Source organism: Tubulanus polymorphus, chromosome 3, assembly GCF_964204645.1.
Source record: "Tubulanus polymorphus chromosome 3, tnTubPoly1.2, whole genome shotgun sequence".
NCBI classification, from domain to species: domain Eukaryota; kingdom Metazoa; phylum Nemertea; class Palaeonemertea; order Tubulaniformes; family Tubulanidae; genus Tubulanus; species Tubulanus polymorphus.
This window is the reverse complement of record NC_134027.1, coordinates 17,091,807-17,109,261: the sequence shown is the minus strand read 5'-3', so window position 1 is coordinate 17,109,261 and position 17,455 is coordinate 17,091,807. Positions and strand designations below refer to the sequence as shown.

General features: G+C 35.8%; 1 protein-coding gene and 2 long non-coding RNA genes across 3 annotated transcripts in view; 2 read left to right on the top strand and 1 right to left on the bottom strand.

Annotated features, from left to right (window-relative positions):
* The first annotated feature begins 618 nt into the window (after window positions 1-618).
* Window positions 619-1,795, top strand: LOC141902681 (uncharacterized). Its single transcript, XR_012618914.1, has 3 exons — window positions 619-897; window positions 1,151-1,229; window positions 1,330-1,795. It is a non-coding gene; the product is annotated as an uncharacterized LOC141902681 (long non-coding RNA).
* A 456-nt stretch (window positions 1,796-2,251) lies between these two features.
* On the bottom strand, window positions 2,252-6,266 carry LOC141902667 (uncharacterized). Its single transcript, XR_012618911.1, has 4 exons — window positions 6,059-6,266; window positions 5,636-5,743; window positions 5,244-5,325; window positions 2,252-5,110 (listed from the first exon to the last, which is right to left on the bottom strand). It is a non-coding gene; the product is annotated as an uncharacterized LOC141902667 (long non-coding RNA).
* A 1,484-nt stretch (window positions 6,267-7,750) lies between these two features.
* The window catches only part of LOC141902133 (arrestin domain-containing protein 2-like), a 90,861-nt gene continuing 81,156 nt past the window's right edge, over window positions 7,751-17,455 (top strand). Inside the window, exons 1-3 of the mRNA XM_074789772.1 lie at window positions 7,751-7,769; window positions 7,877-8,026; window positions 8,133-8,353. Coding sequence (XP_074645873.1) covers window positions 7,751-7,769; window positions 7,877-8,026; window positions 8,133-8,353 — 390 coding nt within the window. The remainder of the gene's footprint in view (window positions 7,770-7,876; window positions 8,027-8,132; window positions 8,354-17,455) is intronic.

Here is a 17,455-nt window from a genome sequence, read left to right as displayed (position 1 = left end):
ATATTGCTTATAACTATGAATATTTAAAAAAATGTGTTAAACCGATACTGAATGATCAGTTTAAACAAACAGTCTTGGCAGATGTATCCAAACATGATTACAGTGAAAAATAACAGATTTTTAAAAGGAATTTTGCGCTTGAAACCTATTTATTGGATCTTTCTGCTGGAAGTAGAATTCGTTTGGCGAGATTTCAAACATTGTTCCAGTGTCTAGACTACGCTTTTCTGGAGAGGACAGGGCTCAATTGAATTGCCCATTTTGTAACAGAATCGGCGATGAATATCATGTATTAATTGAATATCCGCTGTATACTGAATTAAGAAAAAAATTCATTCCAAAGCACTATTGGCAACGTCCAAATATATTGAAATTTATTGATTTAATGAATGATAATAAATATGTTGTAAATATTTCTAAATTTCTAAGCGCAATTATTGAAGAATCGACGTTGGTTGAAATCATTAACGCATATTTGATGTATTTAAATGGTCATTGCTATCACCCATCGCCGTTTATACATTTTATCATTTTCCATCATGTAATACATTATAACCTTATTTGGAATCAAGATAAATTGAATTGAATTCACGACCGTAGGCGAGATACGAATTTTAGAAATTGGAACAATCGATATCTTAAAATCGATGGCGTGCGCTGATTGGCCGGGCCGTCTCGCTAATGCTTAAAGATATGGCCGGAGCTGCGTCCGGAAAACTTCGGTAGCTCAGCTATTAATTATGGGATTCGAACCGAACGTGTCTCAACTTGTAGACAACATTCAAATCTAGGGAACTAAAGAGCCGATTTCGCGTAACTTCCACCAAATCCGAGTACGGCGCGCTCAAAGAACCCGGAAGTCAACAGATCAATTTTGTCCGATTTTTGCTCTTCAAAGTACGTATTTTTGACCCTAATGTGCCTTTTATTCAAAATCTAAGACTTTAGTTCTCTGAAAAATTGGATAAGCTGTCCAGTGATACCCAATTTATGAGGTATTTTTGCTTCAATAGTGAAGGCAGGACGAATTTAGAGTTCAAAAATTTGCAATTCTGAAAAAAAATTTCAGCGCTCGTGGCCTATCGTAATTGATATGTTCTTTTCTGTATATCAAGTGAATATAAGCTTGTCAATGACTATTATTTTTCAGCTGATGATTCTATGACATTGATCTGTTGACAATGCCTGTCGATTTTGATGAGATGCCCGTCGATTTTGATGAGATGAAGGTAAATTTAAGAAAAATAAATTCAATCATTTTTTATTGCCTTTTCATTTCTCTTTGTATAAGAAAAGGCTGAAATTCAAACGGTTTTCTTTGATTTTTAGATGGAAGAATCAAATAATAAGCGGAAAAAAGGTTTCAACTTTGGCCACGGCAGGAAAAAGAAAAAGTTTGCTGATAAAATGAAGAGCATGAGTGAGTAATAGGCGGCTAGGCCCTATACAGACTGCATGAATTACAACTTTTGGCCCATAAAATGTATGATAACTATTGTTAATTCACAAAATAAGTCTGCGGTTACATGACCTTACCGACCTGAACCTTCAGTTGCAACCATTTGGCTACAGCAATATAGCCAAGGACCCAATTTCATTCCATTCCCGAGGTATGTCATGTAATTGCAGATACTTTGTTAAAGAGTAAAGAGGTTTTCGCTGCAGAAATACATTAAGACTTGTTCAGAAAGAGATTTCAATTTCCGTATCCCAGTGTTAACCTCTGATCTTGATGCTGTTTCATTGTTCGAGACCATATTTTGTATGAAAATGTTTCTTTTTTTGTGGAATAAAGTGGAGTATAATTATCATTTAAATTGTAACTCTTCTGCATTCTTTTTCTTGTTAGTTTGTTTTTCTTTCGTCATCGTTTGATAGTCAAAAGCTTGCTCAACCCGGATGAGTTTATTCCAGAATTAGGCCAAAATATGTGTGTAAACCTGGTTCAGTCGGAATAATTAGGGATATACTATCCGATTGGTGCAAATTTGACTGTACAACGAACGTGTCGGCATTCACATCCAGGAAATCGGGTTACCTACTCAATTTTTTGACGGGACCAAAATTTACTGCGGCATGTATTGATTCATTCGATCATGATTTGCTGAACACAAACTGGAACAATTTCATAGGACAAATGCCCCCAGTAAGCAGGATCTACTGTTTCACCAATCCAAGAGGACCAAAGACTAGCCTGGAGTGAAAATACAAAATCAGAATAACCAAGCCATAGATAGTGTATACATGTATGATAATATTTATTTTGCCCTAAAAATTTACAACATTTCACTATATACAACGGAGCAACGCAAAGACTGTAAGTACATTATTGCCTCATTCTTTCATTTTTGTTAAGTTTAGATTAAAGGTTATTACTAATAAACACCCAATTAAGAAATAAAAAAAATAATACTGTCTTAATAATTTGACAAACAGTACAACGTTTAATCATTCATAACATCCAAGATAAGTGCAAAAATCAATAAATATCAAACATTGAAATTTTGGAACAAAATTAAATATACAAACATTTAAGTAATGCTCGCTTTATAACCTGATTTGTTGATAGGATCGTGTATCGGTAGTCGTAACAGCGCTAAATCAGATGAGAGTACCAGCGAATCCCTCGAGCTAAGTGCAATATCATCAGCATCAACTACTATCAATCCCGTTGACTCAGATATTGCAGAACCAGAGTCATCTTATGAGATATCGTATCAGTCTAGTTCAACTCCTAAAAAACAGCCAGCGCCGCCATCCATTTCCCAAGAAAATGTAGATTTAAAGGAAAAAGTGCGTCAGCTGGAGCAGGAACTTCAAACTATCAAATGTATCCAACAGAACAAAAATACGCTGATCATCTGTGATGGAGACGAAGACAAAACAATTTTCAGAGCTCGAAATACATATAAATCGAAATCCCGAGACAACTACAACTATTTCATCAAATTAGATGAGCCGAAGATACAATCCTTAGATGCTGGTGAAAAAACTCTTGAGAAGCGAGCATCCCTGTTGAAACTTATAATCCAATTCATCTCCAAAGATAAAGACCAATCAATTGAAAATGCTGCCAAAACAATATCGTACTTATTAAGAAAAGACACATCCATTAAAGAAAAGGTTATTTCCCATATTCCCGATATGAAACCAGCGCGGATGCTCACTGCTCAAGAGTACCTTGAAATCAAAATGCATCTTCGACTGACAATGACCCAGTCTTTGGAACTAGGAAAACTTTTACGACTGTACAATATCAATATTTTGCCATCAGCTGACAAACTGCGCGAGGAAATTAACAGTCGATCTGAAGCTTTAAAAAACAATCTTGATGTAGGTCAAGCCGAAATGATTGTAAATTCGAGAACCTCGGAGAGAAAAACAACTGCGTACGCTAAAGTGAATAGTTTCCGTGTTCAGTTACTTGTAAAAATTAAACGTTTGTCTGAAAAAGGTCAACTGTTGTTTCCTGCAGAGGTTCATGGTGAAATATGGATTAAGATTGGGGCGGACAAGGGGGGAGGTAGTACGAAACTTGTATTTTCAATTATCAACTGTAAATTGTGCAATAGTACAGACTTTACAGAGATGATCGCGTATTTTGAAGCTGTAGATTCATATGAGAATATGGAGCAGGTTTTCTCACCAATATTTGATGAGATGAAGACTATCTCTAGTGTAGATATTGTAAATAGTGATGGAAAATATGTAGCCGTCGCGATCCGTTTTTTTCTATTTGGTGACCTTGCCTTTTTGTGCACATGTATGGGTCACCAGGGTTCAACGGCCAAATTTCCTTGTTTGTGGTGTCAAGTGAAGCTGGATGACCTAAGAAAGCACCACGGCTCACCACATTGTCCACAATCGGTGAAATTTGAATCTCGATCAGTTGCCCTCTATAAACAGAATGTAGCAAATCCAGGTGCTAATAATTTAAGTGTAGTGAAAGCTCAGATGTTTCACCTACAGGATATCGATCATTTAGTTCCTCCTGGACTTCATATCTCCCTGGGACTTGGCTTACTATTTTTCAACATGTTAGAAAAAAAATGTCAAGAATTTGACAACGAATCTTTGGGGGAACGTGATGAAACACTTTACAGAACCTGGCAAGAAATTTCAACAAAAACATCGGAAGTCCAAGAGGAACTAAATGATCTTTCAAGTCGTATTGATACGAAATGCAAATACTTACAGAAACTCACTACTGCTAATAGACGTGGTCGATGTGTTGTTTCGTGTACATCGAAAATTTGTCTAATAAGGACAATTGAGAATCCAAATCCGAATCGGTATATATATTGTATCAAATGTGACGCTCCGTACCATGAGCAGTGTATCGAAGATTGTCCAGATTTTCAGTGTGAACTATGCCTTACAGGAAAACAATTGTCGGCCAACAAAATCATCAGATGCATCACTGAAAATCTGGCCAACCTTAAATCCAGACAAGTTGAGTTAAAAAAGGAATTCCAAAAGAAATCAAGTGAGTTAAATGCTGTGTACAGTAAAGTTCAGGCCCAAATGGGACCTTTATGTAAGACATTAAATCAAGTCCTGATAGAAATCGGCGTTGATCGTCAAGCGTATCATAGCAATAGTTTTGTAGGGAATCATATTCACAAGTTGCTAAACAACGCGGAAAAATTATGCAAAGTGATTCCCGACGAATCGATTAGTTCCTTGTTCCAAGAGTTGTTCGAACGACTACGTTCGCTATATCGATTATACAGCGCATCTCGGTTTCTTTCTAAAGACGAGATATCCAATATGACAACACAATGCCACGATTTTGGCCGCTTTTTTACGTCTAAATTTCCCAATGTAAATATCACTCCGAAAATCCATATTCTAGTATACCATGTTCCCGAATTTGTAAATATGTGGGGAACACTTGGCTTGTTCAGCGAGCAAGCTCTTGAAAGCAAACACGCTAGTGTCAATCGAGATAATCGGACATTTTGCAGCATACGCGACAATGTTTTACGCTCCAAACTTCTCTTCCAAAACCAGGCCTTGTATGCGACGAAAACATTAGAGCAACCGGCGTCTGTTCCACGTAAATGCAGTTGCGGCGGTTTCTATAAGAAGTGTCTAGCCGATGGAAAATCTGTAAAGAAATGTAAATCGTGTCAGAAAATTGCCGAATGATTTTGATGTAACTTGAATTATCTGAGTAAATCACCTGTAACTCTATACATGTTAAAATTCGATAGCAATTGTGTAAATATTTTTCAAATTACCTTGAAATATGTGGTAAGCTTTTCTATAAATCTCTAATTGATTGAGTCGACATTACTGATCAGCAGGTAGCTATGTAAGATCCTGAAACGTGAATAGTGTACGGAAGTGAACAGACACAACTGTATGGAAATACGGTCAATGTCGTGATAATAAAGCTTTAAATTCTTTTCTCAAATTATGCACTATGCTCCAAATCATTCATTTCGAATCAGCATTTTAATAAGTATAGGTGGCAGGTATTACGATCCGTCCCTGATTATAATGAAATCATGGATCATCACCCCTTTCCAGCCTATCATATTCACCAGAAAGACCTAACTAGAAAGAGGACTATGAACCCCAGAATCTTACAACGATAGGCCAACAGCCCAGCATTCTAGACGGCACTTACTTGTAACGTTGATGCTAAACACAGTTATTGACAGTCTTATCATCCAAATTTGCTAGTCGTCAACGGACTTTTGCTCTATAATTCAATGAAGTAAGGATCATCAATCAACTGAAATGAAAGGATATAAATAAAATCATTATTAGTCTTGTGGAACTACCCCAGAAACTCTCCAGTCAGGAAACTAATGTTTAGGCCTATCAACTCTTTTTATTGTTTCTTATTCTTATCTTTTTTGAAGTCATAATAGACTACCACAGACAACCCAAACCACAGCCTAGACCCCTTGGCCAACTAATGATGCGGTTTGAGGTGGCTGTCGATTGATACTTTAATTTGAGGTCAAATTGATTGATTTGAATTGACGACGCACGTACTATTTCACATGGAATTTTTATCTTTTGAAGCCTAAATATCGAAACTTACCTCTCATCGTTGGCCATCGCTAGTTATTCATATTCTCTTATAGAATATATGACGTGAATTACTTAGTGAAACCATGTTGAAAGCTAATACTGCGCTAAGAACTTCGCGAAATTCACACAATTCTAATCAGCTGACTGCGATGTTTTTCTACCCGCGACCGGTTGACGACGCAGTGTCGTGTTGTTTATTTCCTTATACAAACATATTGTATTTCAATTATTTTATCATTTCGATGGAAAATATACGGCTAATTTATTAATTGAGAGACAAATAAATCAACTTAGGCGGGTATATTGCAAAAAACACGATTTTACGATAACGCTAACGTAAACGACTTGCCCTCAACAGGTGCTCCACAGGTGCGCGGATAGGTGCTTGCAGGTGCGCGGTTTAAGGTCAAGGTGAATTCGTTTTTCTATTACGCCTACGGTCGTGAATTTGAATTGAATGTACAGAGCGCCATTAAATCTATGGCCATTTAAGATTGAAACAAGTAGGTTACAGATAATTTGAGCGTTGCAGTGATTATGTAAACGAAGCTATACGCGGTTAAAACTTCTGCCGGAATATCGATTACGATTAGTCGTAGCTTGGATAAAACAACATTATTCAATGGAAGGAAATATAGTATAAACCCTATTCCCTACGTTGATGTAAAACAATTAGCCTTTCAGAACATTGGGGCGATAATGACGTAATAAAATACAGAAACAGCAAAATGGGAAAGTAGATAATGCTGTATGGTTTTGCCGTGATCTGGTACTATGTAGTTGGTTCCTCGATGTCCTGCTATGATAGATAATGGGGGAGCTGTTATCGTGTTTCTTAACAAAAGGTCTTTCGTCAAACTACCAGACAGTGTGCAACGATTTTGATTTTTCGTTCGAACGAAATGAGTAACCTCAACAACTCATCGACTGATCAATACAACACGACCACTAGTTTAAGTGAATTGATGGCGGGGTGGACCATGAAACGCAGCCGCGGCCCTACAGGACGCGACCGCATCCGATTACCGATCAGCTAAATCTTCTAAATATCAAAGACAATAGCCATTACAGAATATGTTTTTATTAGATAAATATAAACGATTATATAGATAGTTATTGTAATTTAATTATATTAGATTGTAGATAAAAGTAATTGACCATACCGACTTATCATGGACCGGCATTATACTGAAAGCCCACTTTTTAATTAGTTGGAGTACGGATCCGAATCCCAGAATTCCGAAAAAAAATCATCAAATTAAAAACAGATTTAGCCCTTCAGTGTGTTATCATCACAATGTCGGCTTAAAAAGGCCTGACCATGACATGGGACGCGCGGCCCCTGGTGTAAAATGTAGATGTTAGAATATGAATTTTAACGGTAAAAAAGCAGAATCTATCTGAAAATACAATTTTTGTCAAACTTATCTCATTTGAAGTGAGTGGGTGATATTGAACGGATGTACATCGTATAGTCTATAAAAGACATTTCCACAAGTGCTCCATTATCCTGGTTCCATTATTAAACACACCCGCGTTTGATGAGTCAGTTTGGTTCAACTGTTTAGATATCTTTCACTAACGTTCGTAATTTCTTGCTCCATATATTCTGATTCTATCAATTATGTATTGAAAATTCACCTATGAAAATTAATAATGATGTCGCCACTGGCTATCTGAAAATAAAAATTCATTTCTCACCATGTCCCCTCCGGGGCTCCGTAGTTTGCAATGTTGTTTCAAATTTTAGGTGTCGGTTAGGCTTTCATAACCATGGTATATATGCTTGGATAGAATATTGAATTCAAGCCTTGTGCGTATATTTTAGCTTTAAGACTTTGGTTGCATGGACTTGCAGACACTTCCTGGCGAGACATGCATGGTAATTCCAGTAGAGGTTGTTTCGAATATCAACGGTGCCTTCACGACTGTCTAACATTATTTGGGCAGGGTAAGTCCAATAAACCGATATTATTGAGTGCCACTGATTTGTTATCGACCATTATAGTAATTGCTTTGTGATGCACCTGATACTATAACGATCTCAATGCATTTTTCAGTAGCAGATTCAAAAAGCAATTCAGGCATGATTTTGAAACCAGGCCTTCACTGTTATAAGTTTGAATACACCTTACCAAAGGACATTCCAACATCGTTTGAAGTTCTGCGCCCATGTATGGCAAGGGTACGTTACATGATGAAGGCTCATATTGACAGTACTGACAAAGCTATAAATCAAACAAGAGAACGTAGTTTTTTTGTACTTAGACCGTTGGATCTCAAATCAAATTCCAATGTTGTGCAGGTAAGAAATGATATTTCGTACAATTTCGCCCACCAACTATGCACTTATAGGATCTGACTATATCGTATCAATCACAACCACCTGCTTTTTATTCCGGCTACTCGTCGTTTCAGTTAACATACGATGTCCTCACTTCATGCGATCCCAATGCTTGCCCAATTATTTCCCATGGTTCCGAATCCCATAAATCATCAGATAAACTCATAGACTATGATTGATCGTGTGACGCCGTTCTTTAATCTTCAGAGAATAATAAAAGTGTATTCATAATCGAAACTACAGCCCGTCATCTCTTATTGTATATCCTCACAAAGATATGCGCTCTAGAATAATTAAATGAGTAGGCGACTCTGACACTGATATCGTTGAGTTGTGTTTGTTGGCAGTTTGGGCAGGTGACAACAGAGGCGCATTTGTTTGAAACCGGATCGCACAAACCGGTTTATTTCGGTTACTTCGGCTTATTACGTCACAAACCGGTTTGCCGTAGTAAGAACAAATGCGACGGTTTACTGTTGGTTATTCCAAAATGGCCGATGGTACCAAGAAGAAAATCATTTCATGCGTTTTGTCGATATAATTTTCTTCATCTGGTGGCTCTGCGACTCATAGCGGCGTTCGTTCAAAGCGTTACCAAAATACGCTTCTAAAGTGTTCTTCATCGACTCCAACTTGTCTAGTCTCTACTGATTTAGAGAGCGTTAAACACAAAGAGGAGAACTGTGAATCCGATTACAAATAACTGTGACGTTACAGTAAGTAGATATCTGCCAGAGAACTTTAGGCTACGTTTCAGAATGAGTGGTGAAACATTTGATAGGGTTTTGGAGTATGTGGGACCGTATCTTATCGGAAGTGGTAGACGAAATATACCATGGAAAAACAACTACTTGTGTTCATGTATTATGCAGGAACACAGGCAACGCTCATCCATATTGCTGACATATTTGGCGTGTGTGAAGCATCCGTCCATAAAATTGTTGGTGAGTCGTTTAAACCTATTTTGATGGATAATTTATACTTTAAAAGTAATAATCATCTGTTGTATGTTCTTTTTGTTAGGTAAGGTATCTGCCTGTGTGGTTAGACATGTCATGCCAAAGATAATTATGTAGCCATCATAAGAAAGTGCGAAAGAAATATTTGCCGATTTTGAAGGAATTCAAGGATTTCCGAAAGTTTTAGGCGCTGTTGATGGCACGCACATGCACCAGTCAAGAGTTCAGAAGCATACATAAATCGAAAAAAGTGTTATTCCATAAACGTATGTGCTATTTGTAATAGGGACGATCAATTTATCAACGTTTATACTGGTTGGCCTGGATTAACCCATGATTCCCGTGTTTTTCGAAATTCTCCCTTATGGTATGCAATCGAAAGTACTGATAACCAAGAAGTATATTTCCTCTTAACAGTCATTTCCTTGCTTGGTGATTCTGCCTATTCTCTGATCAGTGTTCCTATTACCCCCTTCAAAGATACTGACAATTCAACCAGAATACAGAAACATTTCAATTTCAAACATAGCTCAACACGCATGAGGGTTGAACATACTTTTGGTATTTCAAAAGGTAGATTCCGACGTTTGAAATATATTGATATGAGCGACATTGAACGGATGATGAACTACGGTAGTTGTTTTGTACTTCGCAATATTTGCATGTTAACTGATGGAGAATTTGAGGATTATGTGCAAGCGGATATAGATAACATGGAGAATCTGTAAATGGGCAACAGAAAGGAGATGTTATATCCATAATACTTACTACTGGTCTGTAATAATGACGTACTATGACGATTTTTGCAATGGAAATTAAATTAGTTTTCTATTTACTTTAAGAATCTTGAATCTCTTAGACGAGAAGATACACAATATCCGTTTGCCAAACCGACTTCCAATAATAAAATGACAAAATAAAGTATGCTCGAGCCTGAATAAATGACAATATTACTACAACATTATTCAAATGTCTCAATACTAAATACTAACAACTTACTCAATAATAATTAAACCAAAACTAACTACCTAATAAATCTAAACATACGAATGCGTTATCAAACGCAACTACACTAAACAAACCCGAATTCCATAGCTAGAGATTGAGTTAGAATAAGCGCAGCAAAAATGCATAATAAATGCGAAGAAATATGATAAAATTATTTTTTACAACATATTATACATTCCAAATTGAGTTTCAGTACCGTCCTACCACGACCGGCAACGCCTGTAAAGTGACACCCTGCATTCGCTGGCTGAGGCCTTTATACGACGAAAGCACGGTGCATAGCGGTCACTGGACAAGCTAACAAATAAATTCATAGAATTTCAACTTATAAATGAGAACGGCTCAGGCCAGCATAATAATAAAAGTAGAATAGATCTATAATAATAGGGATAAACTTAACTATACAAACCCTAGGAAACAGCATTCACATCCCGCCCCCTTTAAACAAACTTGGATGATTAAACAAATTATAATTATTGCTATCATCTATAAAATGGTTAAATATACTAAATAATTACTGCCAAACTTACTAAGCTAATGCGTATTAAACGACTACTAACTTAACATGAACTAATAATGATCATAACTGTAATAATGACATACAATGACGATTTTTGCAATGGAAATTAAGTTAGTGTTCTATTAACTTTAAGAATCTTGAATCTCTTAGACGAGAAGATACACAATATCCGTGTGCCGGCAACCGAATAAAAAAGGCAAACGCAGTGGTTGAATTGCTGAATTGATTTATTTCCTTCTAACTGATTGTTCCAACTGACTGGTTTCTGAAAAAAAACATGAAACCCGACTTCCAATAATAAAATTACAAAATAAAGTATTCTCGAGCCTGAATAAATGACAATATTACTACAACATTATTCAAATGTCTCAATACTAAATACTAACAATGTACTCAATAATAAATTAAACCAAAACTAACTACCTAATAAGTCTAAACATACGAATGCGTTATCAAACGCAACTACACTAAACAAACTTTTCAGAACTGATTCGCCATGTACTGAATTTGTCTCATTCTACGACGACAGTAAATATCATTTTCAACAAAACTTCCATGCGGCAGCCCAGATTTTGATCGTAGCAACAGGAGATGGTGAGGAGTCAATGCCTGCACATCTTGCGGATCATTAGATACCGGAGTGAGTTTTCACGAGTTCATTATCGCCTCGGCTTCACACATGAAAGTTCGTAATTTTACGTATCGAACGTATGCATCTCTCCCAAACACCACCCCAGTGTGATGCACTTGGCGGGTTAAAAATCCACTTAATGTGTTTTTCTAACAACAGTTTTTCTTTCGTGGATTTTATTCTGGTTCCAATTTTCCACAGCTTCCCGGATTTCGCGCTCCCCACCGGTACTATGGCGATTTTTGCAATGGAAATTAAATGAAACTCGCCACCGGTGAAGTTGGTACCATTATCACTACGAATAACGTCGGGGTATCCTCTGCGCGCAATGAATCTTCGTAGGGCATTATGAGGCTGTCGGTCGATAAGTCATCGGTAACTTCTAGATGTAGAGCTCGGCTCGTAAGGCATGTAAATATACATCCATACCTTTTTACTGTCGAACAACCTCGTTTTGCATAAAACGGGCCGAATAAGTCGAGTTCCACATTCGTAAACGGCGGAGAGGGACAGGTACGATTTTCTGGAAGATCTGACATCTTCTGCCATACAGCTTTTCCTTGATTCTTCCGACAGGGTATGCATTGTTGCAAAACTTTACGCACTGCAGCATTACCGTTGACAATCCAATATTTCTTTCTCAATGATGCATGCGTATATTGCTGACCTTCATGTACCGATGCCTAATGATGATGTCTTATCAGCAGTAACATGACACGTTTTAGGTAATACGATAGGATACTTCTGAGCATCAGAAATCGCCGTAGACTTTCTTAGGCGTCCACCAACACGTAAACTTCCATTTATCTTCAAAGGGTTCAGCTTTCGGATGTGACTTTTTTCCCACACTGCAACTGGTGACATCATTACCAGCTGTTAAATCGGGCAAGCTTGCAACTTCATCGAGGAAATGTGACTTCTGGACCATTTTTACTACCTTTTCTTCAGCTAATCTCATCTCTGTAACTGTTCACATCTCCATTTTCATTTTTTCTTAAAACCTTTGCCTTTAGTACGTCAATGTATCTTGTCATCCAAGCAACCGACTTCTTAAATATATGCCAAGAAGAACATTCATCGACTAGAGGATAGGATAAGTCGCAAGGATCTTGAGCGAGTAACTTTGCAGATAGAACGATCATCCTAGTTTCTGGGTCGTCCTGAGGCACATCAATAATTTCTGTCAAAACAGTAGGATATTCAGACTACGATTTCAGCAGAAAATCTGGCCCGTTCTTCCATACGCTATTCTTCATAAAATCATCCATTTTCTGACCACGAGATGCTAAATCTGCAGGATTCAATCTTCCTTCAGCGAATCTCCACTGCTCAGGTAACGAACTTTCATGGGTAATAGCTAGACGATTAGCTACAAACACTTTGTCCTCATTATTTATGTACTTCCGAGTACGGCCATGCTATCAGTCCAGAAATATGAAGTAGTAATGTCCAAATCGAGTTTTCTTCTTAGCATCTAATCAATTTTCACGGATAGCGTAGCAGCAGCCAGCTCCAAACGTGGAATCGCTGAAACTTTAATTGGTGCAACTCTTGCTTTACTCATCAGAAAAGCCACGTGTACCTGGTTTTTCGTGTTCACCAGACATATGTAGCCCACTGAACCATAGCCAGCTTCGGATGCATCGGAAAAGTGATGAAGCGTAGCGTTCTCTCACTCGTCGAATCCACGTGGCTTCAGAAATCTATCCACAGAATATTGGTAAAGCTTCGGTAGCTCTTCTAGCCATTGGTGCCATTCCACCAACTTACTTTCTGGTATTGTGTCGTCCGGGCCAATTTTAGATTTTACCAATGACTGTAGCAGAATCTTCGCTGTCAGAGTTTCAGGTGTCACCAGTCCCAGTGGATCATAGAGTGCACTAGTTACAGAGAAGATGCCACTTCTAGTAGGTTGTTGATCTCGTGGAGTTACACGGAATCCAAATGTGTCTTTTTCCATGTTCCATTGAACACCCAGTGCTCTATCAACCGGAAGTTCTTCAAAACACAGGTCTTTCACCGGCGGTGCTCTCTCGTCATCTGGAATTGCCTGAATAACTTCCTTAAAATTTGATGCGAACTTCGTCAGATGAAATCCACCTTCCGATAATAACTTCGTTACTTCATAGGCAAGACTGATACAGTATTCCTCCGATTCAATCGATTTTAGCATATCATCAACGTAGAAATTCCTCAGAACTGTCTCCACTGCCTGAGAACTAAACGATGCTTGGTTATCAGTATCTTTTTTTCTGTGGGTGAAACACGGGATGATGTGGCAGATACTATTTCAATTCATCAGTTCGAACCTCGTTGGCGGGTACCATCTCGGCGAAGTCACGGACCAACATATCCTCATTAAATCTTCTATTACCAGTACGAAGTTCTTCCTTTCCGTGAAACCTACGTTTGAGTAATTTCAATCTAGCTTCCGCCATTGGTCGATTATCTGGAAGGTACGGCTTTGGAGACTTAAACGGTAAGGCTAATTCACAATGACCATCTTTTAACTTCACCGTTTCTTCCATCACAGCTAATGCTCGTTTATCATCACGTGACATAGCTTCCGTATCACTTCCAGAATCTTAAATTCTCGATTGAAGTAACTCATCAACTGTTGATTAAGAGACTCGTCGTCCATCTTTACCATATTATTTCTTACTGACATACGGCCCAGTGGTCCATTTAGCGCCCATCCGAACGGAGTCTGCACCGCATGAGGACTATTTCCTCCAGACCTGATATCTAAGGGTTCCATGGCGGAATTGTTGTCGTTTCCGATCAGCAACTCTACGTTTATTTGATTAAATGTAGAAATATTGACATCGTCTAGATGTGGCCATTTTCGAATTTCTTCAACCGTCGGCATGTCGTCTCTATTAACGGGTATTTGGTCCGTATAGAAAACTATTCCCAAATTCATTGACCTCTGGTTATCGACATCGCTAATCATTGTCGCTGTGTAGATCCAAGGCGTAAACCGACTCAGATTTACCGTTTTCTTTGGCCTTCACCCATATCGGGACGATGAGCAAACATACCTTTTTTCTCGAAGTATTATTAATTGCCAAAACGTTAAACTTGTCCGGATCATGAAGAAGAGTATGATGCTTCATCTTGCAGAGTTCGCACGTGCTCTTTGGCTTGTAACAGTTTCTTGATACATTGTCTGGGGTAGAAACAGTTAAAGCATAAGCCATTTTCCTTGACGAGCATCATTATGTCTTTATAACTTGAGGATTTGAATTCGTCACAGTTAACCAATTTATTTTCACCGCCGCAGATAGGACACTTCATATTAAATGGCGAAAGTAATAGGGGTATTGGGCTTTCAGGCCAAAGGTCGAAGGGTCGAGCTCATAAAAAATGAAAAACATGAAAATAATAACAATTTCTACTTGAATTAGTCGCGAAACTCATAAAAAATGAAAAATAATTCTCACACACTCGAATTTATTTTTCATTTTTACTCGCTAGAAAAAAGTGTGAGTAAAGTGTGAGTGAAATAAATTCGAGCGCGCGAGAATTATTTTTCATTTTTTATGAGTTTCACTCCTAATTCAAGTAGAAATTGTTATTATTTTCATGTTTTTCATTTTTAATTAACTCGACCATTCACCCTTTAACCTGACAGCCCATTACCCCTATCACTCTTAAAATAATCATATACATGAATAAAATATATATGAATAAGATATAAATTGATAGATTATTCAATATAAAAGTGTGAGTGAAATAATTCATATTTAAAACATTGAATATTTATATTTGAATGAGTTTTAATAAAAGTTTTGTTATTAAAATGAAGAAAGAAGAAGAACCCAACTTTAAAATCGAAATCAATGAAATCAATAAATCATTTTCACAGTTTTACATTAAAAATTATATTTCAGCAACAAATTTAGTGTCCGCAAGGTATTATAAAATTGAAAATATTACTGTAATTAATCAAATATTATCAAATGAAACATATTTAATTACTGAACTAGTAGATACTTTTGATAATGGTGTTAATAAAAGAGGATTACAATGAACCCGCTAGATTGAATTGATTTAATACATTGATACCTCAACCCCCTTTTTGGTTAACAAATATTTCATACAATATTTCATACATTTCAACTAATTTAACAGTCTTATTCGTGATTTATTTCATTCAGTTTATGAATATACAATGTACACAATTTAATACTTAAACAGTTAAACAATCTAGCGGGTTCATTGTAATCCTCTTTTATTAATGATAAGTGTAAATACATAATTGAATATGATTTATACTTTTCCAAATATTTATAATAAATCTGTTAGATGAATAGATATTGAAACAGAAATATATATGATAAAACTATTTGTATTACTTTCTTGGCAAGAATCTTGGATTCTTACTCGTACGTCTAGTACATAGATATAGAAATTAGTTTTATAATAATAAAAAAACATAACATTATTAATCTAGATATAGAAATAGTTATAATATCATCTATTTTTATATTTTCAACCAATTTAACAGTCTATTGCTTAATTTGAATTATACAGTTTATCATCTAATTCATTAATATATTTATGATATCTCGAACTCTTTTTATTTTTATATCTTTTATTACATATTTCACAGCATTTAATATTATTTATTCGATCTGATAGATAATTTATATTTTCTTTCAATTCTGTATATCTAATTTTAAAAGAATCATAAAATTCTAACAACTGTTTTATACTATAAATTGAAAAAGAAAATAAACCTGTCAGCATAATATTCTGTTGATTGATTTTTATATATTAGATGTAATAAGTTTAATATATTTTCACTCATTTTTATAGTCAAAATATATGAAATTAAAAGATGCTGTTTTAATCCTCTAAATCATTTTCTAAATTAACTTTTTTATTCTTTTTATTTCTGTGATTGTTTCCATTTAACTTCTTAAATTTTTTACTCAATTTATTATTTTCATTCATCAAATCTTTTGAAATATTCTCATAGTAAAAATATAATGCTGCTAATATTAAACCTCCAGCAACTAAATAATGTTTCAAATCACTTTTCCCAGTTGGGATGAAACCATCCATTTATTCAAGAGAAGAATTAAACAGTTCATAAAATATTTGCTAGTTTTTAATTAAATATTTTATAATCATCTTAAAAATATTAAACTTTTAAATGATTAAATCAAATAACAATTAAATTTACAACCAAACAATTTAACATTTCAACAGTCTAACAATTTAACATTTCAACTGACAAACAATTTATCATTTCAACTGTCAAACTATTTATCATTTCAACAGTCGCACAATTTATCATTTCAACTGTCAAACAATTTATCATTTCAACTGTCAAACAATTTATCATTTCAACTGTCAAACAATTTATCATTTCAACAGTCGAACAATTTATCATTTCAACTGTCAAACAATTCATCATTTCAACAGTCGAACAATTTATCATTTCAACTGTCAAACAATTTATCATTTCAACTGTCAAACAATTTATCATTTCAACTGTTAAACAATTTATCATTTCAACTGTTAAACAATTTATCATTTCAACTGTCAAACAATTTATCATTTCAACTGTCAAACAATTTATCATTTCAACAGTCGAACAATTTATCATTTCAACCGTCAAACAATTTATCATTTCAACCGTCAAACAATTTATCATTTCAACTGTCAAACAATTTAACATTTCAACTGTCAAACAATTTAACATTTCAACTGTCAAACAATTTATCATTTCAACTGTCAAACAATTTATCATTTCAACTGTCGAACAATTTATCATTTCAAATGTCAAACAATTTATCATTTCAACAGTCGAACAATTTATCATTTCAACTGTCGAACAATTTATCATTTCAACTGTCGAACAATTTATCATTTCAACTGTCGAACAATTTATCATTTCAACTGTCAAACAATTTATCATTTCAACTGTCAAACAA